General features: G+C 46.9%; 1 protein-coding gene across 15 annotated transcripts in view; it reads right to left on the bottom strand.

Moving 5' to 3' along the window:
* The window catches only part of GPR160 (G protein-coupled receptor 160), a 606,153-nt gene that overhangs the window by 98,966 nt on the left and 480,047 nt on the right, over positions 1-27,140 (bottom strand). For 9 of the 15 annotated variants that reach the window (XR_011276091.1, XM_069618542.1, XM_069618548.1 and 6 more), the window contains one exon: positions 2,993-3,189. Coding sequence is in view for 2 of the 15 variants with exons in the window: in XM_069618554.1 (XP_069474655.1) it covers positions 3,048-3,189; positions 24,759-24,858 (242 nt within the window). In the remaining 13 variants the exon portion in view is untranslated. Of the gene's footprint in view, positions 1-2,992; positions 3,190-23,037; positions 23,128-24,602; positions 24,669-24,758; positions 24,859-27,140 lie in introns of those variants that run through there. The other 6 variants (XM_069618543.1, XM_069618551.1, XM_069618544.1 and 3 more) reach the window with 5 other exon arrangements.

The following is a 27,140-nucleotide window of genomic DNA, read 5'->3' as shown; positions in this document are numbered from 1 at the left end:
TTGGGCTTTGGGGACGCTGACAAACCTAACATCGAAGGAGGAGGAGCCCACCATCTATCCCAATCTAACCTTCGACAAGCGAAACAACCCTGCTCTCGCTGAAGCCTTCCTACAGGCTATCCTGGAAGATGAAGGTATAGGAAAAGGAAGCCCCTTCTTAAAGCAGGCATTGTACAGGCGAGAAACCTCAACCGAAGGGTTAGTAAAAACACAGTTGGTGATCCCCAGGACTCACTGAAAGGTGTAGTGGAGAATGCATATTCCCACCTTACTGGAGGTCAATTGGGACAATCCAAAATCCAAACACACATCAGAGGAAAGTTTAACTGGCCAGGTATCCATGCCGATCTAAAGACCTTTATCCAGACGTTCCAATTGTGAAATAATACCACACAGCAAAAACCTTAAACACTGCCTACCATATTTTTTCAGGACTGGTATTCCCAAGGAAATATTGACCAATCAGGGGTCAAATTTTAGGAGTAAGCTCATGACAGAGGTCAGAGCTACTCCACACATTACCACCTTATGAACGTATGTGTACCATCCCCAAACCAATGGTTTGGTAGAAAAATTCAACAAGTCCCTAAAATTAAACCTAGGAAAATTGGTAGGCGAGGACGGGAAAGACCGGGGCCGAATGATCCCGTGGGCACTGTTGCAGTGAGAAAAACCCTAGAAGTCTCTAAAGGATTTTCCCCTTTTGAGCCGCTTTATGGCAGAGAGCCCAGAGATGACCTGGACATGCTCGGGGGAAACCTGGGAAGAACTAAAAGAGCCACCCATTCCCATCTCGCAAACTGCTACCCAAATGCGAGAACATAAGACACTTGTCTGAGATCTAGTCAGTACTCATATTGAAAAGGCCCAGAGCCAAAAAAAAAAAAAAAATCTAACTACAACAAGAAAGTAAGCTTGAGATCGTTCTATATATGTCAAAAAGTATTGGTCCTATTACCCACCTCAGAAAACAAGCTTGTTTCTAAGTGGCATGGACCCTATGAAATAGTAAAACGAAGAGGAACCGGCACCTTTGAACTAATTCCTCCTGAGTTGTATACTCAAAAACAAGAAGCTCTAAAGGATGCAATTACAATATTCCCCAGTGTATTTTCAGATAAACCAGGAAGAATTAAAGGTACTTAGCATTATATTTGAACACCCATTGGAAAAGTGGTGCATTTAAAACCGTAGACTCCCGGAGGCCTGTAGACCGATATTGGTCGAGGAAATAAACAAGATGCTGCAGGATAATATCAAGCCCTCTTCCAGCCCGTGGTCCTCCCCTACCGTGTTGGTCAATAAACCTGACCGTTCCTGGGGTTCTGTAGATGCCCTTGCTCATTTCAACCCAGAACGCGAAGCCTCAGAAAGAAAGAGAAAACATAAGACCAGGCTTTGCAGCCGACATGTGGAGTAGCAGATTTCAATGGTGCACACAGGGGTCTCCAGCATTGATAACCCAGGCAGGGAGGCATGCTGGCTACCATGACACCATCGGCAAAGACAAGCCAACGGGTTCAGCACAGCAGGTGAGTCAGGAAAAGTTAATTGCGAACCGAACTGTGTTGAGCCCCAGATTGTAATCGGCAACAGAGTATGAACGCAAGGAAATGATTAACAAAAAACGTGTGTATTAATGAACTTTAAAGCAAGTCAATTAAGATCCAGGTGCTGAGGGGTCCAGCGCCACATGGGTGCTCATTCGAAAGACTGACCAGGATCTGTTTTTAAAACTGCAAGCACCAGAAGACCCAGGAGAGGGTGGCATGAAGTGTCAGAGTGGTACTAGAAGGGTCACGTCAAATCTCTTGTAGACCTAAAAGTCTCATCCGTTGCCAAAAGAAACCTTGGGGAAGGGATCTCAGTTTTCAGATGAAACTGAATACTGTGAAACAAGGCAAGTGTGAACCTGACGGAGGGATGCCGAACCAAAGCTAGGAGAAAGAATCCCCACTTTCAGAAGAGTGAGTAAAAGCATGAACTGTGTTAAAAAGGGCTATGTGAACCGAAGGGATTGCAAAGGGGAAGCTAAGAGCGAGTCTTGCATTGTGTTGAAACTAAAGTGAACTGTGAAACTGGCAATTGTGAACCTGGTGGAGGGATGCCTGTGAATCGGGGTGAGTGACACACCGAGAACATTGTGCTGTTATTAAGAATGAAATTCCATAGTGAACCCAACAGAGGGAGGTCCGAGTAGCAAGAGGGATCTGAGCCTGGCAGAGGGCGATCCAAGGGGTGAGGAACAATCACCCACGGGACAAGATTACCTAAGGAACTTTTGTTTGTTGTTTTGCCGCAGCAGGACTTCTAAGGCAAGAGACTTGTACAAGAGAGACTTGGCCACTGAAGGTCCTGGTATCGTTGAATGGAACTGTAACCTCGTTCTAGCGAGGCCCAGGAGTGTGCTGTGCTCAGAAGTCCCACCTTGTCCCGTGCTTAAAACATGGGGAAGGGAGAACCAGCCTTACTTATTTTGTGAACACCGCTTTCTTTTCTGGTGAACATTACCCCACACTATTTTGTAATTTAGCCGTAAGAATTAGCAATAGTTTATTTTTATTTGTTTATTATAGGCCCTTTTTACCTGACAAGACGCCACTAGGACTGCCTTATTTGATGGTCGTAGCTTGCTCCGATCTTCGATTTAGATTAGACGTTTAACTCACCCATTGCAAAATTCAATAAACACCCTTGAACTGTGATCACTTGTGTCTTTCTTTACTGTTGCCACCATGAGTTCCTTACAATACACTGATCCACCCGGATACAGGTAAGCTGCCTCAACCTGCTGCGGCACCCTGCCCACTTTGCCCTCCCGGAAGCCCCAGTAAACACTGCAGCCCCATCATGGCCCATGAGGCAGCCCCTAATGGCGCCTCTCCTGCAGGGCCATAGCGGCGCTGCTCTTGCAGGGCCATGGCGGCGCCTCCAGATAGCAACAAGTGATTGATGGATTCAATACAACAGGAGTAAACAATTCCTAGATTACCTGCAACACATTTCGGCATTCATAGGCTCAAATCTCTTCCATCAAGATTAGCATTCTATTGGATGAGGCTTCGTTGTCTTTTGGAAATAATGCAAATCCAGTCTGCAAACTCCTTTATTCGCAGTTGAAACGTGTCTTCTCTGCAGATTTTTCTTTGATGTACATATCTTAATGTGATGTTCACATTGAAAATAAACCTACGAAAAAAATTAAAATTAGTTTTTTTTATACCAAATTAGCAGTCCTGCGTAAAAAAGTCATAGTAAAATTAAAGCAACACATGTAAACCACACATTGGTGCAGGGGGAATACCTTGCAACACATTATACATGCTTTCTACGGGGGCATGAGGCAGGCAAGGTGATCCTAGGAGAAAGTAGACAATTGGGTACCTGGGTGATATCAAACTCGATTTTACCCGATGCAATATATTTTCCACATACTTAAACGTCCGCAACAGTGCCAGTTATGGCTTATGTATTCCATTAATTGACCAATTACTTGCAAAAGACCTGTTAAGCACCTGGTCCTTTTAGTTGAATGTAAACATTTGGTTTGTTTTGGAATGATGCGTTCCCGTTCTCCTTTTCTTTACATGCATATGCATTCACAGAACAGGCTCCACTTCAAAACCTGATGGAGGAATGCATATTGCCTTTCAAACACCAGCCAAACCTTTTTAGTAGCTGCTTTATTAAGAAAGGAGCAAAACAAGTGCTCTGTGACATTCAATTAGAACGACTTCAAACAGTGCCTTTCTTGAAAAGGGTATATCCATATCTCAGGTGAAGATTACTATAAATTAGTAATTGCTTAAGTGCTGGCTATTGAACAAAACGCGGGCTATACATACCAGTACATGTCATGCTCTTCCCCATTGTGCCACTGTCCAGTTTGGGAAAGCATCTCACAGTTCATCATGCTGCTTACCTATAAACCATCACACAAATCTTTCTCCCGGCCCATCCTTATCCTCTTCCTTGTGTCAAAGGGTCACAACATCAATTGTCTTGACTGATCCACCCCTGACCTCTGTATTCAGCCTTGTATTACATCTGCATGGACCCTGCAGTCTGTCCCAGGGCTACCAATAGATTTAGAGCCCAATTAGGGTACACCGACTCGTAAGGTGCTCTAGTCCATGTTAACACCCCACCTCCAGGCCATTACAAGCTAGTGTATCACGCGGGAAGAGGGCTATAATGATTAAGTAATTGGAGTTCCGAAACCGCAATTGTTTTTTGTTTTTAATTCTAGCCTTTGCCTGGAATTGTCCAAATGGATAACAAATGACCCCATGTTAGCAGATTAGCACACCACTGAAAAAATGCCTTCCAGCATGATGGTACCAAAAAGGCGTAGGTCAGCTGAGCCTGAACCTGTGTCAGTGTGAGGAATTTAGGAGTTGGCTCTGAGGTCGTGGGAGTGTGTGAACGCACCTGAACTCCCACTGCTCCCAAAGTTCGCAGAGTTAAAGGATTACACTTTGCAGGAGGCGATTGGGGATACAAAGCATAACATATCCATTCAATTCAGATCAGCAGATTAAGAAAGGCAATTCCAAAAAGAGCACAGTTTTAACATTGGATGCTATTAAGAAGAAAGGATAATGCTATTAGTAGCAGGAAACAAAAACAGCAAATAGGAGTTTAGAATAGCCAACATGAAATGTAAGTTTATTCTAATAACCTGTCCACGCCAATAAGAGGTTAAGAAAGCATTCAGCGTTCATCAAAGTGTTTACCTTGCTCATGTTCTGGAACAGAGTGTCCAAAAAGGAATCTATCCAGATAATAGAAGGTAAGCCTTTGGATCCAAGTTACATTTGGAACAGTCATGGATTTGGAGAAACGTGCATTCCCCAGGGCAGAATTTACTGAGTGAAAGTACACGGGTGATTGAAGGTGTGAACGAGACTCTCCTTGCACAGACAAAATACCTCCACGAGATATCTAGGGATATCAATATCTCAGCGAGAGAAGATATTTTCACCCACGCCCAGTCTCTAAAGGTCAGTATAATTCTGATTCCAAAGATAGTTGGATTTTAGAATTGGGAATTCAAAAGACGTGCCAGTGTACTCAAATTTTAAAATGTTATAAAATATGGCTGTCGAAAATCCACAAGGTGGAGTTCTGGCTGGAAGCCACTTTGTAAATGCATACTTCATATTTTGGAATTTTCAGAACCTTAATTAACGTAACCATAACGCACACACAGTGGCTACTAATGAATCTTAAGATAGTCGCACATAATTCATACCAGATTCCTCCAATGTCTAATGGCTGTAACAATTGGTGTTGGCAATGAAAACAAGTCTTAGCAATGCAAATAGTTTCGACGTTTACGGGTGTTATTTGCATTTTGCATTTATAGCTACAAGGGTGCAAGGAGGAGTGTGCAACATTTTAAATGGGGATGCGATAAGGGGTTGGGGTATGCAAGAGTATGAGAAGGAAGGAGAATAGAGCAATTGCCTAAAATGAAATAACTGAAGCTGGGAAATGGAAAGCCAGGTGTCCGACTTGCTTCTTACAAAGCTGCTGATTGGAGCAAATATTGTTGGGGAATTCATCAGGTGCTATACATAGCACATTCACCTACAATTATAATCCCAACTGTAGCCGGTACTCATTTACGGACCGTGGGAAATTGAAAAGCTGAGTTGTATTTGCCAGGATCTGAACCAGAGACCTGCCGATCCTGCACACATCGCCGCAGCAAGCGCTCAACCCAGTGAGCTATCTCACTCACTAAACAATAAAGTTACCCTGGCCATTATGTACATAAGCCATTAAATCGTCCTCTCACCTATCCTATCCCATACACTATTACTGAGCTGTCGTTGCTACCTTTCCGTCATTTAAACAAACACTGCGTTAGGTTATTCCCATGGTACATTACCATATGGACTCAGCAATGTTGGTTATGCTGAGCCTGACCTGGCTCACTTATCGTAAAGTGAGCCCCCAATAACGTCATTCGTACAGAGCAATAATCTCCTAACTGGCTTAACATTCCCCGATGTTCGTTGCTCCCTAAAATAATCTGCTAACAAATATGCAGGAACCGTCACTGTGCTGTTGTAGTTTCATGATCAGAGCACACCACGTTGGCTGGTGTTCCCCTTTCAGCTGTATGTATGCTAGTTCTGCTCACACTACGCGTGCAGAGAGGTAACGCTATATGATACAAACGGCTCAAGCCCTATAGTCTCCTGTACTATTTCAAGGTCCATTGCCTGACCGAATTTTCGGTGATCAATGTGCCCAACATTCACGTCTGGATACCTCATTTGGACATTCTGACCATCATTTTACACTATCTGTGCCCACGTTAGGGTGCCTAATCTTACCAGAACATAATAACTAAGTCAAACGACTTGTGCAATATTCCTCTGTATATCTAAACTGATAACCGCTTTTCAACACCTTTGACAACCAAATGCAGCGGAGACCTATGACACATTCTGCCATGGCGACCTCACCCCTTCCAAATTGCCATTTGCGCTAATACAATCATCGCCCTCACCTCTCTCCTAGAGTAATTATCATGCAAGTGGGTGAAACACCCGCTAGCACACCAAACCCCTCCACACCTCCCTACACCTGCTGCAAGGCATGGAAACTGCAATTGTCTTGCTATTCTGTTGAAAGTCATTTACAACAAAATTAGCACAAGGGGCTGGGATTGCTCAGGGGCGAACGTGCCCATTGGCTTCTTTCAGAGGTATGCTTCATTCGTAAAGCCTGGCAAATGGAGAGATGGCGAGTTGCACCCTCCCAGGTGTGACTCTTCGATCACAGCGGCACTTTTTTGGGGGGGCGGGGAGGGGTCCCGCTTTAGGCTCTCTTAATTTTGTACCAATGAAGTTATCTAAACAAAATATTTGCTAATGGGTGCACTAGTAACCCTTGACCCAAAACTGCTAAACCTCTCAACAACTGTGCACTATCACTTTAAAAGCAACTTAAAAGAGACCACTAAGGGGCGTGGCCCGACGAGGAGCAGCTCCAGAAGGCGCACAGACCAGAGGGAGAGGAGGTGTTCCAGATGCCCGCGGGGCACAAACAAAACTGAGGAAGGCGCGAGAGGAGCGGCACGGATCGAAGGTGAGAGGGCCCCGTGTGACCACATCGATCAGGGCAAGTCCCGGGAAGGCGCCCAGACGGAGTAACACAACATTAGAATAACCTCAGTCCGTGGCTAAGGGGTGGACAATGTGCGTAGTGACAATTTGTTAACATCGTAGACGGCGCCACGTGGCGAGATCTCCACAACCAATTCAGAGGCACACCCTGACCCTTGAGGCACATGCATTTTAGAAAGCCCCAAAAACCATAGGATCGGAGCCTCAAAGGTGAAACCCTATTGGGAAGGTGAACTTTGGATGTAAGGGAGGAACCGGACCAGAGCCCAACACCGAACCCACGCTCTAGTGAAGGGTGATGGGCGCACACCCCTCTCCATTGCGAGGGAGATCTTAGGGGCAGTACTGGTCGGTGTGGAACCCAGGAAGCCCTGCAGAGCTGGGAAAGAGAACAGAGGCCCGGCGAAAAAACAGAGGGTACGGGCTGTCAATCATAGTGACTCGGGCCCAATTGCTGGACACAAGAGGCAGGGGCACACCGGGGACAGAACCGAACACAGTGACGCACCGAGAGTGTCTGCAGGCCATTGCGCCCAAACTAAGGAGCCCGGATCCACACATTCAAGGAAAAAACGGAACTGTTATTGCACACGGTTCTGGGAGAGGGGCACCTTACGAGAGACCAACTTGTGGGGCTGTAAGCGACAGAGGGCCAATTTGAAGCGTCAAACAAACTTAAGTTGGAAAGACAATCACCCCGCTCACAAATGATGTGAAAGGGGAAACATACGTCCAACTGCGGGGCCAAGCTCAAGCAGGGGCCTAAAGTCCGACCCCAAAAGCCTGAGCAGACAGGGGACAGACTTACAAGGCCAGGCAGAGGCGCCTAGACTGTTTCGAAGCTCGGGGGGCTGTAAACAGAGCTATCTACGCTGCACCACGCCTAGCCACAGAGGAAGGGTGACCCCACCCAGCTAGAGAAAAGGGGAATCGCCCTGGAGGAGACAAGTTCAGATAGGGGCCACAAGGAGGTCCCCACAGGGATCTCGTCACTACAGCACTTCCAGAGACACTCGAGGGGCACCCAGGGGGGGGGGGGGGGAGAGGGGCGGGGGGGTAAAACCCACTAACCTATACGTGTTGGCAGCCGGAGAGAACGCAGGCACTCCAATCCTGACTAGAGAAGACCTGAAGGGCATTTTTCAGGAGATCAAAGCAATTAGGACAGGCATTCAAGCATCTATTTGTGATCTTAGGGTTAGGTAGACAAACTAGAGGACAAGATGGAGGGGATGGAGAACAACCATCTACAAATAGTCAGCATTGACTTGAAATACAAAGCATGCTTGGCAGACCTTGAAATGAGGGAGGAAGAAACTCTGCTAAAGCTGGACGACCTAGAAAACAGAGAAAGGCGCAATAACATATGCATTCTGGGAGTGAAAGAACAGAAAGGGGAGTCAGCAACTGTAGTAGGACAGATAAACCAACTGTTCGCCCTGAAACGAGGCAAAGTGCAACTTGAAAGGGACCACAGAGGCAGAGGTGATGGTGGTAAAGGACCAAGGTCCATAGTAGTCCGCTTCCTTAGACACAGGGAGAAGATCTAGGTCCTTGAAAAAGCTAAGCGCCTGGGGAGCTTTCTCTACGAGGGAGACACGAGCAGGTTGTTCCAGGACCTATCGGCCTCCACGCTGGTCCGCCGCAGAGACTGCCGCCCCCTCACACAATGGCTGACCGACAAGGGCAGCCAATACCGGTGGTCCTTTCCCTTCGCCTTGAAATTTGAAAAGGGAGAAGTAGACTACTGAATAACCAGTGGTCAAGAAGCAGAGCAGGTGCTCCAGGTCTTCAAGTGCAAAGACATGGCTGGAGACCAAGAGGGGGATGAGGCAGCCCCACCAAAACAGCGAGGGCCCCTTGGCAAGCCCTGAGAAATGGGGACAGGTCTTGGTTTCTCAAGGTGGGTTCCTTGAATGTCAAAGGCCTGAACTCCCCCATGAAACGTTCCTTGTTGGGGAAAGAAATGTGCAATTGCGAGCTAGACATGCTCCTGGTACAGGACACACAAATGGTACGGGGGAGGAAAGACGTCTCCCAGGGGCACATATTGGGCAGGTCTTCTGGGCGTCAAGATCCTATAAGAAGGGAGGAGTGGTGATCACACTTAACCAGAGAATAAGACTGATGGACCCAGTGGTCTGGGGTCGAGCTGATGGGAGGGTACTGGTAGTCTCAGGAACTATGGAGAATTCTAAAATAACCATAGCATCCATATACTGCCCGAATGTTGGCCAAATGCATTTTTAAGAGAATCCATGGAAGAGATACTAGACAGGATAAAGGGGGCCTCCACATCGTGGTGGGAGATTTGAACATGTGGGCAGACAGAGAAATGGATCACAGTGGTGGGCTAATCCCCTCAGGGACCAGGGGTGGATCCATAGACAGAGGGCTAGTGGATTACATGCGGGATCAGGGGCTGAGACACGTATGGCGGTAGTTTCACTCAACTACGAGGGGCTAGACCTTCTCACCAGTCCACGGATCCAGAAGGATGGATTACTTGTTCATGCAGCAGCAGCATATCAATAGGGTTAATAAATGCGACCATCTCCCGATCAGTTGGTCGGATCACAACATGGTTGAGATGGACGTGGCCCTCTCAGGATTGAAATCCTGGGAATCCCTCTGGCGATGCAATGACCTTCTCCTAAGAGATACTGTCTTTGCGGAGGAAATTAAAAGGTGCCATTGAATAATTATTTTGACTTAATGACAGAGGAGAAGTCGAAACGGGCACGGTATGGGACGCAGTGAAAACATGGAGAGGTCTCCTGATCAGGGAATGTGCCTCCAAAAGAGAATCAGGGTCCTGTTGTCCCAAAACCTCCGGGGAGAGATTCGCCTCCTAGAAAGGGTAGAAAGAAAAGGACAGAGAGAGGGAAGACCACCTCAAGTTGGCAAGGGGGAACGCCAGGAATTACAGGACAGAGATGGTAAAGGTGCTGGCTAGTTTACAATACCTGAAACAAAAATATTATGAGAAGGGGGACAAGGCAGACACATTATTTTTGGCAAGACTTCGAGGCCAGAGAGTAGAGAGGTGGGTGGCCATGGTTAGGGATGAAGGGGGACAGAGATGCTCAGAAGCAGGGGAAGTTGCTGGGTCGCCGGGCGATGAAACGCTGGTAACATATCTTGCGGAGGTACCATTGCAGAGCGGGGAGAGTCTTGCATTAGATAAGCCAAAGCCAACCACACAGTAGAAAGTATTGAAAGCCATAACAGGTCTAAAGCTGGGAAGGCACCGGGAGAAGACTGCTATACAGCTGGGTTCTATAAGACCTTTGCGGTGGCCACCTGGCGCGATACATGGCAAGCCTATTCACAGGTTTTAAGTAATGGGTAATCCCTCTTTTTTGATAACGGGGGGTCTGATCTGAAGGAAGGGACAATCTTTAGAGAAAACAAGTGAGAATCAGATCGACTACCCCTCTCTTTTAGTCTTGTATGGAACTTAGGAGAGAGTATCAGGAAACCTAACTGTATCAATGATTAGGAAATCGCCAGCGGAGAAAAAATTGCACTGAACAATTCAAATTGTAACAAGGGTTCTGTCTCTTTAATAGTCATAAAACGTTTTTAAAAAACCAACATTTGTGAAATAACACTCAATCATACCACTCATTCTACATACATCTCATCTAACAGGGGAATTCTAAAGTGAATCTAAATCTTTATAGACATAACATTGCTATTTGAAATGTGCATTTGTGACAGAGGAAAAAACCATTTGTTTTTCCTAGAACAGTCGACATATGTTTCGGCCCGTTGTGATGTACCACTTTTGTCAACGGTGGTCATCCAAATAAATGTAAGGCCATCTTCAGGACGCCAATTGCTTTGTAGTTGATCAATCTTGATCCCCATTTAGTACATACACACATATGTACACGTTCTATGTGACTGAAATTCTTCGTTTGTCTCGCTTGTCTGAGCTGGTTGTATTTGAATCTTCAAGCGCAGGTGTGTTTGGATTGCGCTCTATGATGCTGGTACAAATTAGCATCCGCTGTTGATGGTTGTTAATGCCTTAGTGGAAAGTTGCCGGATGTCTTCTAGTAGTTTAAGGTGGACTGAAGGGCTGTGAGTAGATTAGTTACCTCACTCGCGATTTCAAATGAGTGATCTTTGTGGATCCTACATGTGGGCCATTACCTTCAGTTAATCAATCACTGATTGTACACCCGACGGGCTTGGAGTTAAGCTGTGAATGTGACTGAATCAAGACTGCATCAGGCTACACAGCATGCGGTTCGCGACATCCGCTAATTGGACTGGCTCTTCATCTATTAATTCCATAGTAAACCGACTGGCCACTTGAAGATTCAAATACAACCAGCTCAGACAAGCGAGACAAACGAAGAATTTCAGTCACATAGAACGTGTACATATGTGTGTATGTACTAAATGGGGATCAAGATTGATCAACTACAAAGCAATTGGCGTCCTGAAGATGGCCTTACATTTATTTGGATGACCACCGTTGACAAAAGTGGTACATCACAACGGGCCGAAACATATGTCGACTGTTCTAGGAAAAACAAATGGTTTTTTCCTCTGTCACAAATGCACATTTCAAATAGCAATGTTATGTCTATAAAGATTTAGATTCACTTTAGAATTCCCCTGTTAGATGAGATGTATGTAGAATGAGTGGTATGATTGAGTGTTATTTCACAAATGTTGGTTTTTTAAAAACGTTTTATGACTATTAAAGAGACAGAACCCTTGTTACAATTTGAATTGTTCAGTGCAATTTTTTCTCCGCTGGCGATTTCCTAATCATTGATACAGTTAGGTTTCCTGATACTCTCTCCTAAGTTCCATACAAGACTAAAAGAGAGGGGTAGTCGATCTGATTCTCACTTGTTTTCTCTAAAGCCTATTCACATACAGGACCACCAGGAGGGCGCCCGTTCTTTGGAAAGGCACTGATAACGGTTATACCAAAAGCAGACAAAGACCCGGAGAGCTGTAAATCATATCGACCCATCTCCCTACTTAACATTGACGCAAAAATGTTCACCAGGATTCTAGCCACACGAATGGAGGGCCTTATGCTGTGGGGGAGGAGGGGAACCCCAGTTTTGGTGGCCATATATGCAGAGAAGGCTTCAGATCGTGTGGACTGGGGCTTCCTCTATGGGATACTCGAAACATGTGGATTTGGCAAGGGAATCCAGCAGAGCATTCGGGCACTATATGCAAATCCAACAGCCAGGGCCACAGTCAACGGGAGAAAGTTGCGGACCTTCTCGCTACAGAGGGGAACAAGGCAGGGGTGTCCTCTATCACTGCTACTCTTCGCCTTAACAATGGAAATACTGGTGGAGCACTTGAGAACAACTCCACAAATCGAGGGCATCAGGGTTGGTGATAGAGAGTTTAAACTTGGGATGTACGCAGACAATGTCATGCTACACTTAAGGAAACCAGTTCAGTCCATCTCCGCAGGTATGAGGGTAATTAAAGAGTTTGGGATGTTCTCGGGATTCAAGGTGAATATAGGAAAATCAGTGGTTTTCCCCATTTGTCTTTGATGTCAGGAAGGTAGAAGAATTGAAATCCCTGGGATTGCAGATCCAATTGGAGGGGCTGAAGTACCTCAGGGTCAACATTGTTCGACCTGGGCCACGCCAACTACCCTCCCCTGTTTGATGAGTTGTTTTCTGAAATTGAGTCATGGGGAAGGGCCAGCTGTCATGGATGGGAAGGCTCAACTCAATAAAAATGAATCTCCTCCCAAGAGTATTGCATTTGTTCCAAATGTTGCCGATTCGGGCGCCGGAAGCACACTTGAAAGAAGCCAAGCGGCGAATCCTGAGATTCCTGTGGCAGGGTCAGAAGATGGGATATGGGACGCTCATATTGCTAAAGGAAAGTGGAGGGGTGGGTCTACCAGATCTGTTGATGCACTACAGAGCAGCACTCGGGGCACTGGTCCCGCACTTAAGGGAAGACCCAGATAAGCAGTGGGTATTCCTGGAAAATCAGCACCTTCTCCCGGCAACGGTGGTGGAATGGCTCTGGGTCCTGAAGAACAACCTCCCGTGGCAAACTAGAGACCATCCAATCCTGGGAAGTGCTGGCTATTGGCGGTTAGGGGGAGGGTGTCACTACCTGGCCCTCCCAGATGAGTCACATTTGGACACCACCAGTTAGAGATGCAATACCGGAGGTCGAACGCTACCAGTCTGGTTTGAGGGGGGGGCTGGCCAGGGTGGGCCAATTAGTGAAAGGAGGGGAATTTATAAGCATACAGGAGCTGGAGGAGGCATTGGGCATAGGCAAATTGCAGGTGTTACTATACCTCAGGCTGAATGGAATATTCATGTCAGAAAAATGGAAGGAGCGTATCCAGAGGGACCTTACGCCAGTCGAGTGTGTTCTGGATGGTCATGCGGACATGAAAGGGCTCATTTCATGCCTCTATGGAGCATTGTTGGAACCCGGGGGGGCGGGGGGGGGGATTACACGGGGACTCCGAAAACGATGGGATAGAGACCTGGGTATGGTACTAGGGGAAAACCTGTAGCAGCTGATGCGTAGGAGAACTTTTAAGACGTCCATCTCATGCCAGTACAAGCTTCATGCTATAACATTGTTGCATCACTGGCAATATGACACAATGCCAATCTCCATGATGTTACCAACTGTAGACCCCCATTCGGTCAAGGATTTACATGTAAGTGCACAGCTCAGACTTTCAAATCCCTAAAGAAGAGTCCACCTGAACTAAGGGGGCAGGGGGACGGGGGGGAACAACGGCATAGCATGACATGTTGTATAATGTATTCTTAGAGGGTACAGATGAAGCAGCAAGGGTACAGAGCAGACAGATGAAGGAGCAAGGGTAGGTTAGTAGGGGAGAGTGAGAAAGGAGGAGAAAAGGAAGGTCTTGAGGAGCTTCTGGAACTTAAAGGGGAAGATCACTCAAAAATGTTAGTCTTAAAAGATGGGCCAGAATACAAAATATATACAAAAAATATTTTTCAAAGAAAGTTCATATGTAAAATGTTCAGCAAATGAGGGTCAAAGTTAACCATATCAAGCACTAGGAGGCATCCACTTAGGGAAATTAATGAGCCTCCTGTGCTTGTGGTAAGCTCTGCTCTCGTAGCAATAATGAAGCAAAAGCCACCCACTGGTAGCTTTTGCTTATTACAGCGGGAGAGCAGAGAATGCGGTCAGGCCCCTTCCTCCCCTGTGCTGCTGGCAAGTGCTTCTTTGTGCTGTTATTTGTCGTGCTTTCTCAGGCTCCCCTGTGCTGGGGGAGCACAGGAAACCTAAAGCGAATGTCCAGGCAATTATAAACACAACGTATTTATGATTTCCATGGCTTTCGTTTCAAGTCTCCCAAGCTCCCCCAAGCCGGGGGAGATGAGCGGTGGGCTCTAGAAGGAAAGAATTTTGGAAGAGATAGTTTAAGGTAGCGAGGGCCATAGCCCCAGAAAGCCTTGTGGATAATGCAGAGGGTCTTGAACTTGATCCTTGCAGCCACAGGTAGCCAGTAGAGGGATTTTAGGGTTGAGAGATGCAGTACCTCGGCTAAGGATAGGTTTTGCAGTCCTGTTCTGGATGAGTTGAAGAGGGCAAAGAGTAGAGTTGGGCAGATTGAGAAAGGCTGTTGCAGTAGTACAGCCTAGAGAGAACCAGAGCTCTGGAGACAGCGAGCTTCTGGGGGAAGGGGAGAAAAGTGAGAATACCTATGGGAAGGTGCAGCTGAAAATGGGCCTTATTAGCAAGGTCCTGGAGGTGGGGAGAGAAAGAGTAGAGTCAAAGATGACACTAATGTTTTTTGCCTCACAAGAGGGTGAGGGCAGAGGGCCAAAGGAGGGCGGCCATAGTGAGAGGAAATGCGGGAGCAGGGGTCCCAATAAGAAGGCTCTCAATCTTACTGGCATTAAGGCAGAGATCGTACAATGCCAGAATAGCAGATAGACACTCGTGGATGAGTGAGGAGGAAGAGGAGGTGGTTGAGGGCAGCCTGAAAGAGAGCTGCATGGCATAGGCATTACACTGAAAGTTAGAGGAAAAGGTAGAAATCAGGAGGGTCAAAGGGGCTAGATAGACATTTAAGAGTCAGGGTGAGTGGATAAAGCCCTGGGGTACACCACATGTGGAGAGAGAGGTAGCGGAGAGAACGGACCCAAGCTGAACCTGGGAGGATCATTCCAAGAGGAAGGTGGTCAGCCACCCCAGTGCCTGATCCCCCGATGCTCAGGGTCTCACAGACGATTAATCAGGATGCCGTGTTAAATGTAGAGGAAAGGTCAAGGAGAAAGAGGGGAAAGCTCTAGTCGAGCTTCGAGAGCAGATCTTCACGGGTGTTCAGGAGAGCAGTTTCCGTGCCTCTGGCTGCTCCGAAGCCAGACTGATGGTCATGGAGACAACCAACAGATTCAGTGTGGAGGGTTAGCTGGGAGAAAGCCAACTTCTGCCGGAGTTCGCCCAGGAAAGAGATGATCGAGATCAGGCGATAGTTTGCCAGAACGGAGGGGTTCGGCAAAAGGCTTTTTTAGTAGAGGGTGTACAGGGGAGTGCTTGAGAAAAGAGGAAAGAACCAGTGGTGAAGGCGTGATTACAGAAATAGGCTATAGTGACAGAAACAATGTTCTCCTTAATGGTTCTGGAGGAGCAGGAGTGGTCACCTGTTTGGTTAGACTTTCATAGACCAGACTTGTCTAGAAACATCATCAGGCGTTATAGGAGAGAGGGAGGAGGGGCGGCCAAGGAGGGCCTGAGAGAGGTAGAGGGAGAGTGAGGATAAGAAGAGGGAGTGTGGACTGGATGTCCTGGGTTTTAGTGGTGGAATGAGAAACCAGAGACGTGCAGAGGGCCTGGGTGGATGTAGAAGAGGTAGATACTGCAGTAGGATTGTCCAGATCCTTGCAGATTTTGAAATGTTTGGCCGAGTTGTTAGAGGCCGGCTTAAATATGGACCCTCTTCTCAGAGAAGATGGTGTGTATTGCCTTTGGAGCAGGCTGCAGGCCATTTTGTCAGAGGGTGCGCCCAATGCCCACCACGTCCACTCTGCACTTGCATTTCAGAGTGGCCAGATCGGAGTCGTACCAAGAGTTGAACTTGGTGGCAGGCTTTAGGCGGATCCTCATGACAGGAGCAAGGATATCCAGAGTGTTAGAGATAGAAAGGTGGAGGTTGGAAAGGGTTGTGTCAGAGTGGGAGTCAACCGCAGAAGTAGGTTGGGGAGAGAAAGTGGAGGCAAAGGCAGCCACTGACACTTGCTTCATAGGTTGAATGACCGCAAGGAAGGTGGCAGTGCTGGGTGGGGTTTTGCCAAGGTGACAGGAAGCTTCAAGTAAGAAGAAAGAAGGAAGCGGTCAGTCCAAGAGAGGAGTAGTAAGAGGATTAGAGAGGGAGATGTCTGAAGAGATGAGAACATTCAAGGTGAATCTGGCTTAGTGGGTCTGAACAAAAGGGTAGAAAGGAGAAGGAAAGTGGCATAGGTTGTGGAAAAGCCCAGAGGAGGGGTCTGGTGAGTCCAGGTGGATGTAGAGATTTCCAAGGAATAGAAGCAGAGAGGTAGAGGAAAGGAGAGAGGAAGCGAGATCAGCCGATTCAGAGAGCAAGAGGGTGGTCTGGCCAGGTGGCCTGTAGATGGTGGCCAAGGTCAGAGAGAGGATGGGAGAGAGAGCCTGCAGACCAGGCATTCAAAGGAGGAATAGGTCTGAGTGGGGATGATGGAAGCAGGGATCCACTCTGGAAAGATCAGGACCACTCCACCGCCTGGCCTATTGGGCCTGGGCTCGGATAGGATCTTGTAGCCCACAGGGGGGCGTGTGTCAAGACTTGTGACAGAGCTGGCCTTGAACCATGTCTTGGTTAAAGCGAGAACATCCAGATCCAGGAACTCAAGGAGGTGGCAGATGTCAGAAGAATGTTTGACAGCAGAGCAAGAGTTGGGAAGTAGCCACGTGGGGCAGGTTGCCACTTTTGAAAGACTTGCGGGGGCTCCATGGGGGTACAGGAGAGAGGAGAAACCATCAGAAGTGGCAGAGGAGCCATAGAGGTGGAAGGACGGGGCGGCGGAGGAGCCAGAGAGGTGGTAGATAGCAAGGAAGCCATAGGGGTGGAGGCAGCAAAGGAGACAGAGGGAAGGTGGCTGGTAAGGGAGCCATAGAGGGAGCAGATGGCAAGGAAGCCAGAAAGGTGGAAGACTGAGGTAGCTGAGGGGCAAGATAGGTAGTAGATGGCAAAGGAGACATATGTTGAAGGAGGTGGCAGAGGAGCAAGAGAAGTGGTAGAAGGAGTAGCAGGAGAAGGAAGGAAGTTGATGAGGTGAGGGAGGCCCCTATCAAATAGTAGGCGATTGGGCTGAGGGCCCTGGACCATGGCAGTGCCATTTAGATAGACATTAATGATGGCTTTGGAGGACAGTAAGGAGGCCAAGAGGACCTCCCACCTGGTGCCACCTATAATGGGAGAAGAAGAAGGTGAGCGAAGTACGACCACATGAAGGGTCCATAGGTCAGAAGAAGGAACGACAGAGGATGTCATTAAGAGACTGTCTGGAGGAGGCACTGACATAGCTGTCAGCGATGGGAAAGCCTGTATTGGAGACCAGGGTATCCTTCTTGAGCTTCTTCCTTCCATTCATAGTGTGAGGCGTAGGATAGGAGATAGAGAAGCAGTTGGAGAAGATGCAGGAAATTGAAAGCACCATAAAGGGTGTGATAGAGGAAAGGGCAGGAGAGAATAAGAGAAAGAGCACTACACAGAGCTATGCCACATCAGGTGCACAGAAGGGGATTGGGGAAGGGGGTAGGGGGGGGACAGAGGGAAACCGGCAACAGCAAAGCAGAGATGAGTAAACAAGGTCAGCAAACAAGCAATGAGTGGAAACAGTGGTCGGAGCCAAACAGGCTCCGCTCAGCCTAGCGAGAAAAAATGTCTAGAGGACACCAGTAGTAACCAACAGAGTGATGGAACCTAGAGAAGAGGAAGGCCTATTGAACAGAACAGTAAGCCGTGTGCAGGCACACACAGGAACACTCACATGGAGGGAAAAACGCAGGAACATGCAGAAGAAATGCACAGAAACAGTGATAGAGGTCAAAACATTCACCTAGAAAGGAAAATACAGAAGAATGCAGAGAAACATTGTTAGAGGCCACCACATTCACCTGGGAGGATAAAGTGTAAAAGAATGCACGAGAAATGCAGAGCAACAGTTAAGACACAAAAAAGTAAGGTTACCCGGGAGAGGGGAAACCTAATGGGTGCGTAGAAGCAGTGCAGAATGAGACATGCGTTGAAATGCAAGTATGCGTGAGGTAGGACAGTTTAGTGGGACGCAGTAATAGCCGAGCGCCCACCCGCCCGCACCTTTCTTACTATGTGGTCACTGCTTGTCGACGGCTGCGCTGCATGTTCGTCCTATGCATTCCGACCCCTTCGCACCAAACACCTGCGTCGCACAACACTGCCCTTGGCCTGCGTGGGCTTTGCCGCAGAGGGTCTGATCCTCAGCTCTTAAAGGTTCGGAAGCATGGACGTGGCGCCGGGAAGTGTCTCCTGCAGTCCTGTGTTGCACAATACTGCGCCCTTGGCCTGCGTGGGCCTTACTAGATCGGATCAACCTCTCACGCCATTGATGCCAACAATAAGAGCCCACTTCATAACAATGAAGCAAGCAATTAGTTCTTATAGATAAACGCTCATACAGCCAACCTCCTGCGGGAGGGTGAGGGTTCTCACCATCTCCCCCCAACCTCCCCCCAACGGGACCCATACCAAACATATACCCACCAAGCAGTCCCGTGGGACGCTGCCTGCCCACTCCTGGACATTGCAACTGCTCAGGGTGTTATTCGCTCTTCTTACTGTTAATCAAATGCAAGCTACACATTAAGTAGCATCAACTCGGGCGAAATGTGGATTCTTTCGCTCGATGGCCCAAGCACACAGCAGGGCACGGCAATTTTGCCCCCAATTCGTTGTTCTATTGTCATGGGTACTAGCCAGGGCCTCCCTGTCATGTCCTTTTTGTCCCATGGTAGGGGTAACATTTGGAAAGAACAACTAGGAGCCATTTGGGTGGGAGCCTGGCATGCAAGAAACTCAGTCTATCCATGTAGTAACACTTAGACATGCCCTTATAGCAAGCCGGGTAGTTAGGAAGTTGATTCCTACCAGGAACTCGTGGCACGCTCTAATCTCTGAGCGTGGCTGCCTTTATAAGCTACGCCTGGAGACTGGCCCGTGCTTCGCGTGTTCTCTGTTTCTGAAAGCACACGCTTACCTTCATTTGGACCCACTTTCCCTCAGCGACGCGCGTCTTCTGCATTCCTGTGCGCGCCGCCACCGCTATCCCTGGGAGAAGGAAAGACCAGAGCGAAAAGTGAGTACATTACGTAAAATCCACGCGGCCAACCTTACCTGGCTTGTTCGGACGCCGCCCTGTTGGAGCCGGAACCGCTCCTTTCTTCATTGCATCCTGCGTCTTCCGATCTAAGAAAGAAAAAGACAAGTGTTAGTGGACCATTTTCTTGTCGGCTCTAACCTCGTTATACAAGAACTGAACTGAACCATAGTAGTCCAGTGAAGCAACTGGCATCTTCATACCTACGAGGATTCACTCAAACTGAACTTACCTAAACTGATAAACCCAGTGAAGCTAACTGGGCCCATCCAGGCGCTCCGGATTACTAATCGGACCAGTCGGATCTACGGCAGAACTTCTGCCACCAGAAGCACCCATGCAGATGCAGGACTGAGAGCGCACCAACCTTAAAAAGAAGGTGAGACACTCATTAGTTTAGCAACCAGAATTCGGTGAAGAAAGGGGTGAGGGGGCGGAAAGATACTTACCTGGGCTTCTACTCTAATATCTCCTCCTCTTAACAGATCACCTTCCCTATTGGCAAGACGAAGGAAGTGTGCCAGAGGGTCTCGTTGCTCCCGCAGAGATTCAGGTGAGCGCGACATCTATAAACTGCATCCAGTGACAATTAACTGCTGCATTAACTTGTGTCTACCGAGCGCAGTGTACACTTAAACACGTTTGCTGCATGTAAACTCAATATAGTAAGACATTTTACATTTTAACGCATCTTGCAAAATCTCTGCCCAATAGCTGTAAACTTTCCACAGTGCCAATGTTAGAGGTATTATACAATTGTGATCTATAGGTGATTAATAATTTCATAATTGTATCCATATCTTCATTAGTCATCAGTAACAGACTATTGTAATGCCCTCTACATGGCTCTTCCCAAACATTTTTGCGCCGCCTTCAGCTGCTACAAAATGCGGCTGCTAGGGCGTTCTTCGCCCTCCATGGGGTGTCCATATCACCCCGCTGTTACGGCAACTCCACAGGCTCTCTGTCGAGCATCGTGCTAGGTTTAAAGCAGTATGCATTGCGCACAGGGCCGTTTACGGTATTGGTGCTGAATTCCTTCAAAATAAATTTGTTCTGTATTATCCCCTCTAGGCCCCTCCATTCTCAGGATCTTAGGATCTTACAATCCCCTAGATTCAGGCTTGCTTGGACAGGCGTGCATGCTTTCTCGGTAGCTCCAGCACAAGCCTAGAACCAGTTTCCCTTTCGTCTGCGCAGCACTGAGTCTCATCTTCTGTTTCACTGTGCGCTTAAGACCTTGCTGTTTTAGCTCGTCTTTTAGCTCCTGTGAATTGGACTGACCTTCTCTCACTAGCGCCAAGATGCCTTTGGGCTTATTATGCGCTCTATAAATCTCGTTAAGATAAAATATCTCCATGTAACACCAACAAACTTAAGCATTCCGTACGGGTGTGTTGCAGCTCATGAATCCTTGCCGTGGCATCAGCCGTCTCAACTCCCATCAGCCTACTCCTCCACCGTGTGGCTGAAAGCTAGTTCTAGGCAAAGCAGACCAAACCGAGATCACTCCGCTGGGGACTTCAGGCATAGTCCGACAGGAGTTCACCTGACAACAAGCATTGGTGCATATAAATCAAAATCTAACGTGCATCTAGTTAAGTGCAGTCATTTTGCTCCTACTTTGGAAATACGCACAGCTCCCCAGAAACAGCAGCAGGCTGGCAAACATGAGCGAGACTGAAGGCCCAGATGGTGCTTCGGCCATTTCATAGCCAAGCATCGGCAAGTTGCCTAGCCAATGCCATACACTCTACTCTTTCTGCTTTTTTAAAAAATATATTTACAGTACCAATGCTTGAGCGATTGGGTGGCTTTTGCCACCAAAGAGCCAAAACCAAAAATGTGATGAGCTGGAGCCAAAAGTAGATTCTGGGTTTTCAGCATCACACAAACAGCAGCTACCTCTGGGGAACCAGGAGTTGTACGTAGTATGCGTCAATCTAAATTCTACATGAGTTGCAAACTCGAAATGTTTGTGCTTTTTGTAGAACACCTTATGCTTTAAATGTCTTCAAGCTTTGTCTTAATGCTCCCTTATGCACATATCCAAACACAGCACAGTTGATGTCTACAAAGATAGGCACCAGTTAGCCTGGGCAGTTCAAAGTAGGTCTTGGTTGGTATTGGTGTCCAGCTAAGCAGTCCCTTTTATGCTGAAAAACGAGAACTGAATCTCTCCCAGCAATCTGAACCTTGCAGCAGGCCACAATAAGTTGGGTGAGAATTAGTTAGCCAAATACCCAGAATATGCTATTGACTCCCGCTCATTACATTTATTTCATGGTCCCTACATCTGTCTGCCTCCCTGGCTTGGAATGTGTGTCAAGTCAAAAACCTAGATTTTCACAGATACAAAATTTGAGATAAAGATGCTGAAAAAAACTGGAGCATCTATGGATGACAAACCAGACTTGAAAAATCATATCCTGCCAAAACAGACTCCTGAATATCCTCTGCTCAAACCACCAGCACCCTTCCAGAGCCTCACAAAAATCCCATGCCAACAACTTCAATCCAGTGTACAAATCTCCAACCTTCTGCAGTAAACTGGAGAAAAGTCACAGGAGAATCCACAATAACACATCCTACTCAAACTTGCAAATGGCAGCAAATGAATTGTTCACTTTTTCACAGCAGTGAAACTGCTCATTGACATTCACTTTAATTGTATTTCAAGTACTTAATGTGCAAACCCTTGCCAAAAGTAAAATATTTCACAGCACTTTTTATTGTGCGTTTTCGTGTCCAAGTTACTGTTAGGAGCTACCATTGTTGCAATGCAGGTCGCCATTGTTGCTGAACGCATAGGAAAGGAGCATGGGCTTAACACACTACTTGTAACTTCCCTTGATTGTAAAACCTCCTGGGTGGGAAAGGCGGTGCCAGATTGGTCAGGGCCAGTAATCCAATTGGAGAGGAGAAGGGAAGACTAAAGTGGCAACAGAAAAGAGGAAGTTGTGGTTGTTTTGGTGAGGTCAGAGCAGACCAAGAGACCAGCAGGAGGAAGGGCAGTGGAAAGGAGTGTGGAGGCGAATTGGTGAAAAGGTGAGGTATTGGTTGTTGAGATCAAGTTTTACTGTCTTGGGAGTGTGCCTAGTGTTAGAAAAGCAAGGGAGTGGCTAAAAGGGGATTGAGACAGGGAAAGCAGGTCACCTGATAAGGTGGGGTGAAGTGGTAGTAGCAGGAGTAGTAATGGTGTTGAGTTATAGTTGTAGTGTGTAGGAAGGTAGTAGTGTGGGGCAAGTAGTAGTGCAGCAGAGGATGTAGGAATATAGAAGGGTCAAGGCAAGCAGTAGGAGGAGGAGAGAGAATAATTGGAGGGAAGAACCATAGAAGGGACAGGGGAGGAAGATGAAAGGGCCCGCCCCAAGAAGTCAATAAAACACTCTACTTTCTCAGGGAGTTGGTATAGTTTGATCCATCTGTGACAATTACCTCTAAAAGCACTCCACAGAAGTCAAACATATTTATTTTGAATTTATTTAGTGGGTTCAGAATCTTACCAGAAGTGCTGTATACAATGCAATCAAGATAAGAGGCAGTCCCTTTCCCGCGTAACTGCACAAAGTTGCATACATTTTATTGTGTTTGTGAGGGGAAGTCTGGAAGAATCGAAGTAATGCGTCTGCATAGAAGAAAAGGGGAAGTTCAGAGACAGAAATATCGGTTACATTTAGGCAATGGGAGAGTATTTACATGAATACAATTTACATTGATGCTTAGTTGTTTGCCATCGAGATAAGACAAAGGGGTGGAGGGATGCATCAATGGTGCCCCTTCTCTAACTAGCAGGTGGAGCTTGAGTGTCCTCCTGTGTACATTCCATTGATGGGACACAGGAGACAGGTTGAGAGTGGAGGATTGTAGGGTGGCAGAGAGTGGAGCAGGATTTTGCATTTAAAGCCAAATGGCATGGTGGCAGTACGAGGATGTGGGAAATGATCCAAGTTGAAGGGAGTACATGTGGCAAAGTTAAGTACATTGCTATGGAGAGCAAAAGACCAGAGGGGAAGGTACAGGGGCATGCAAGAACTGTGATCAAGTTTTGCAGAGGGCCATGGTGGAAGACTTTTTTGCAACAGAGTGAAAATCATACAGAATACCCTCTGCCTTAAAAGGCCAGTTAATTTGTGTAGTATTGAAGCAACAATATCAAAATGTGCTTTAAATTACCAGAGAGGGGCAAGGTTCTCAAAGACAATTAGCAGACATGAAGTTAGATACAATCAGGTACATATCACGAGGTCTTATCGGATGAAAAACCTGGTGCAGAGTAGGTGTGCGACAATTAGTACAATTACCCCAAGAAAGGAGCAAGAAATACTAAATGGTCGTTTTGTTAAGAAGGGAGCTGGGTGCCATTTACATGAGACTGTAGGGAAGTAAGCAGAGGGTAATCCCTGGAATACAGTTAGGATCTTTAGTTAGGGAATCCTGCATTCCCATAGTTAGGAATCCGAGACTCAAATATCCCGATTTATTATAGAAATACTTATTTGGATTACCTTAGAATCCCACTCATTCTGACAAAGTTAAAGATGTTGAACTCCTACTTATGATTTGTATGTGTTCCTTTTTCATCCATTACAACAGTATCAAAGGCGGCAGAGATATGGAGTAAAAGAGACATGGAGTAGAATGATGGGGAGGTGAAAGTGACGGAGAAACAAATTCTTCCATCTGGAACCAGTGTTTCATTTTAATTATGCATACTAAATTTAGGGACTGGGGGGCCTTGCAAGGAAACTAAATACAAAGGATAGTAGACCCAACGTGCATGATAACCCTGAAAGGGCACTGGGTGATTGGAAGTAAGAAACCAGTTAATGGTAGTAATTAAGACAAAAAGAGAACAAAAAAATCAGAAATTGATTTAATGGTGGATTATAGTATGATGCATGTTGTGAGCCGATTATTCTCCTATTCATCTCAAAGTTAATAAATCCTTATGAACACTGAATGCTTCTTAAAAAGTTAAGAAAAATGCTGGGTTGATTAATTGCCAACATGAGCATGGAATCCCGAAAGTGTCTGGGTGAGCATTGTACATATCATTTAGGTAGAATACCCAGTTTTTCACGTTTGGCGATATATGGTGTAGTTAGCCGCCTTCGTCAGGACAGATTACAGGACCCTGAAATATAAGAACATGTATCATATTGTTGCTAGCATTCTGTGCAAATGACCTGTATTTAGTACCTCTGGATTAGCCAGACCAGCTTACCCTTGAAAGAGACCTCCAAGCAGGCAGCCTTCAGTGAGGTTGGGGGAGGCATGAAGGATGATACTAGAATCCTGGATGGATTGAATCTGCATCCCCGGATCTGTGACGGACACAAAGAGAACAAATGTTTTAGTTGGAGAAACCTGAAGGTGTCTCGCCCGCTAGTTCCCGGAGATCTGTCATCTAGGCGGTCAGGACACGGCCATCCCTATTAGATCCAGTTCCTGGGGGTGGATCATCTGGATGGGGGGTCTTTGGAGAGAGGAAGTGGGACACCGAAAGGTGAGACGCGGTACCCCCTTCCTTGCAACACCTTTTCCTCATCCTACCCCTTAGGATATTCAGAAGCTCTATTACCCCCACCCCCTTTTTTCGACACAAACACTTTCTTACACTGTGAAAGACAATGTACTAATACCAGAGCTGTTCACCCGACATCTCAGAACACAAGGGTCAAGCAGAGTCAGGCAATTGACAATAACTACGCACACCTGATGGCTCTTTCCCTTCCAGACAGTGATAAAAGGCAGAGCACGAGAGCACACTGTGAGCAAGGCCGGACGCACGAGGAAGCAGCTATTCCAGACCGGCAGTTCAAACGGAGGAGAAAGGAGGCGAGACGACAAGGAGGGAATTCCCCTTGCCCTTTTCAACTCAGACCTGCGAAGCCTCCGACAGGGAAAACATAAGACCGGGCAGTCCAGCTGGTGTGTGGTGCGACAGGTTTCAATGGCACACGGGGCTCTCCCGCGCTGATAGCCAAAGCGGGGAGTAGTGATGGTCGCTGTGGTGCCGTCCTTGGCTGCAGAGACAAGAAACTTCAACAGTTCAGCACAGCCGGTGAGTCAGAGAGGACCAATAGTAAACCGAATTGTGCTTGGCCCAAGGTTGCAGGCATTGTTGAACAAAGAACTTGTGTATTTGAACTTTAGAAGAAACACCAGTAAAGGTCCAGAGACAGAGTGGTCCGGCGCAACGGGGGCGCTCATTCGAAGGACTCTGACTGGAGCCTTTTTGTTTTTTGAAACTACAAGAACCAAGAGGGAAGTGCGCCCTTGGGGAGGGCGGCATACATTGTCAAGGTGGTCATACGAGGGTCGAGCAGAACCCCTCGTACACTCGAAAGTCTTTGACAAATTGAGGTGAACTGTGAAATTGGCAAATGTGAACCCGACTGAGGGATGCCTCTGAATTTGGGTGAACAGTGATACACCCGTGAACATTGGGGGGACAAGTGTGCACCCGGCTGAGGGATGTCCACAGTGAATGATTGTTTAAAAAGACATTGAGACTCTTGAATGTTACATTTTGAATCAAAGGCCGTAGTGAACTCGACTGAGAGAGGCTAACACAGAAGGATCGAAGCCCGGCTGAGGGGGTCCAAAGGCGAAGCGTAATCCCCCAACGTGAAGATTCATTGAAGGAACTTTTTGTTGTTTATAGCACATCAGGTCATCTGAGGCAAGAGACTGTGTGAAAGACTTGGCCACAGAAGTCCCTGATATTTTGTAAACTAACTGAGCTTGCGCTGGAGGATCCCAGGAGTGTGCTATGCTCAAGAGTTCTGCCTTGTCCCGTGCTAAAAACGTTGGGAAGGGTGACCGCAGCTATACCATCCTGACTTATTTTGAGAGCACATCTTTCTTTTCTTGTGAACATTAATCCACACTATTTTGTAGCATAGCTGTAAGGATTGGCATAGGTTTTTTAGGATAGGCCCTTTTGATTTGACTAAGACACCACTAGGACTGTATTATTTTTTGATGGTCGTAGCTTGCTCCCATCTTAGATTTAGGTTTAGATTGGATGTTTATCTCACCCATTATACAGTTTAATAAAAATCCTTAAACTGATCACTTGTGTCCGTCTTTACTGTTGCCACCATGAGTTCCTTACTTAAGCTACCATATATTAGTTTAAAGATTTAAGTGGGAAAACACATCCCATTTACTTCTAGAATTGTAGGATTTTGCTCATCTCATGAATGTCAAATTGGGTGGTATCAAGCCATGAAATATTATTCATCAAGAAGAGAACTGTCATGCGATGCTCCCCTGTGTACAGGAGCAGGACTAGAGGGCCAAAAGATACATAGAAATGGTAGTGCCCTGTCCTCTGCGCTCTGATTGCACAAAGTATAAGAGACAAAGAAGGGCGAAAAGCATGCAGCTGATGCAAAAACAAGATTTACCATGGGTCTAGCTTTAATGGAGGAGGCCCCAAGAAGTGGCATGCAGCTACTGGTGGGGTTTGCCGTCCATGGTTCCATGGACTCGGCTGGTGTCTTGTGTATTAACAAAAAGGAAGACCGAAAACCCATTTTCAGGTCGGGTGAGTCAAACTAGTTTGTATTAAAATAAACATTGAAAGTGCAAGGGGAAA

Source organism: Ambystoma mexicanum, chromosome 10 (assembly GCF_040938575.1).
Source record: "Ambystoma mexicanum isolate Mex_15411 chromosome 10, UKY_AmexF1_1, whole genome shotgun sequence".
NCBI lineage: Eukaryota > Metazoa > Chordata > Amphibia > Caudata > Ambystomatidae > Ambystoma > Ambystoma mexicanum.
The sequence above is the reverse complement of the archived record's forward strand: the minus strand, read 5'-3'. Positions and strand labels throughout refer to the sequence as shown.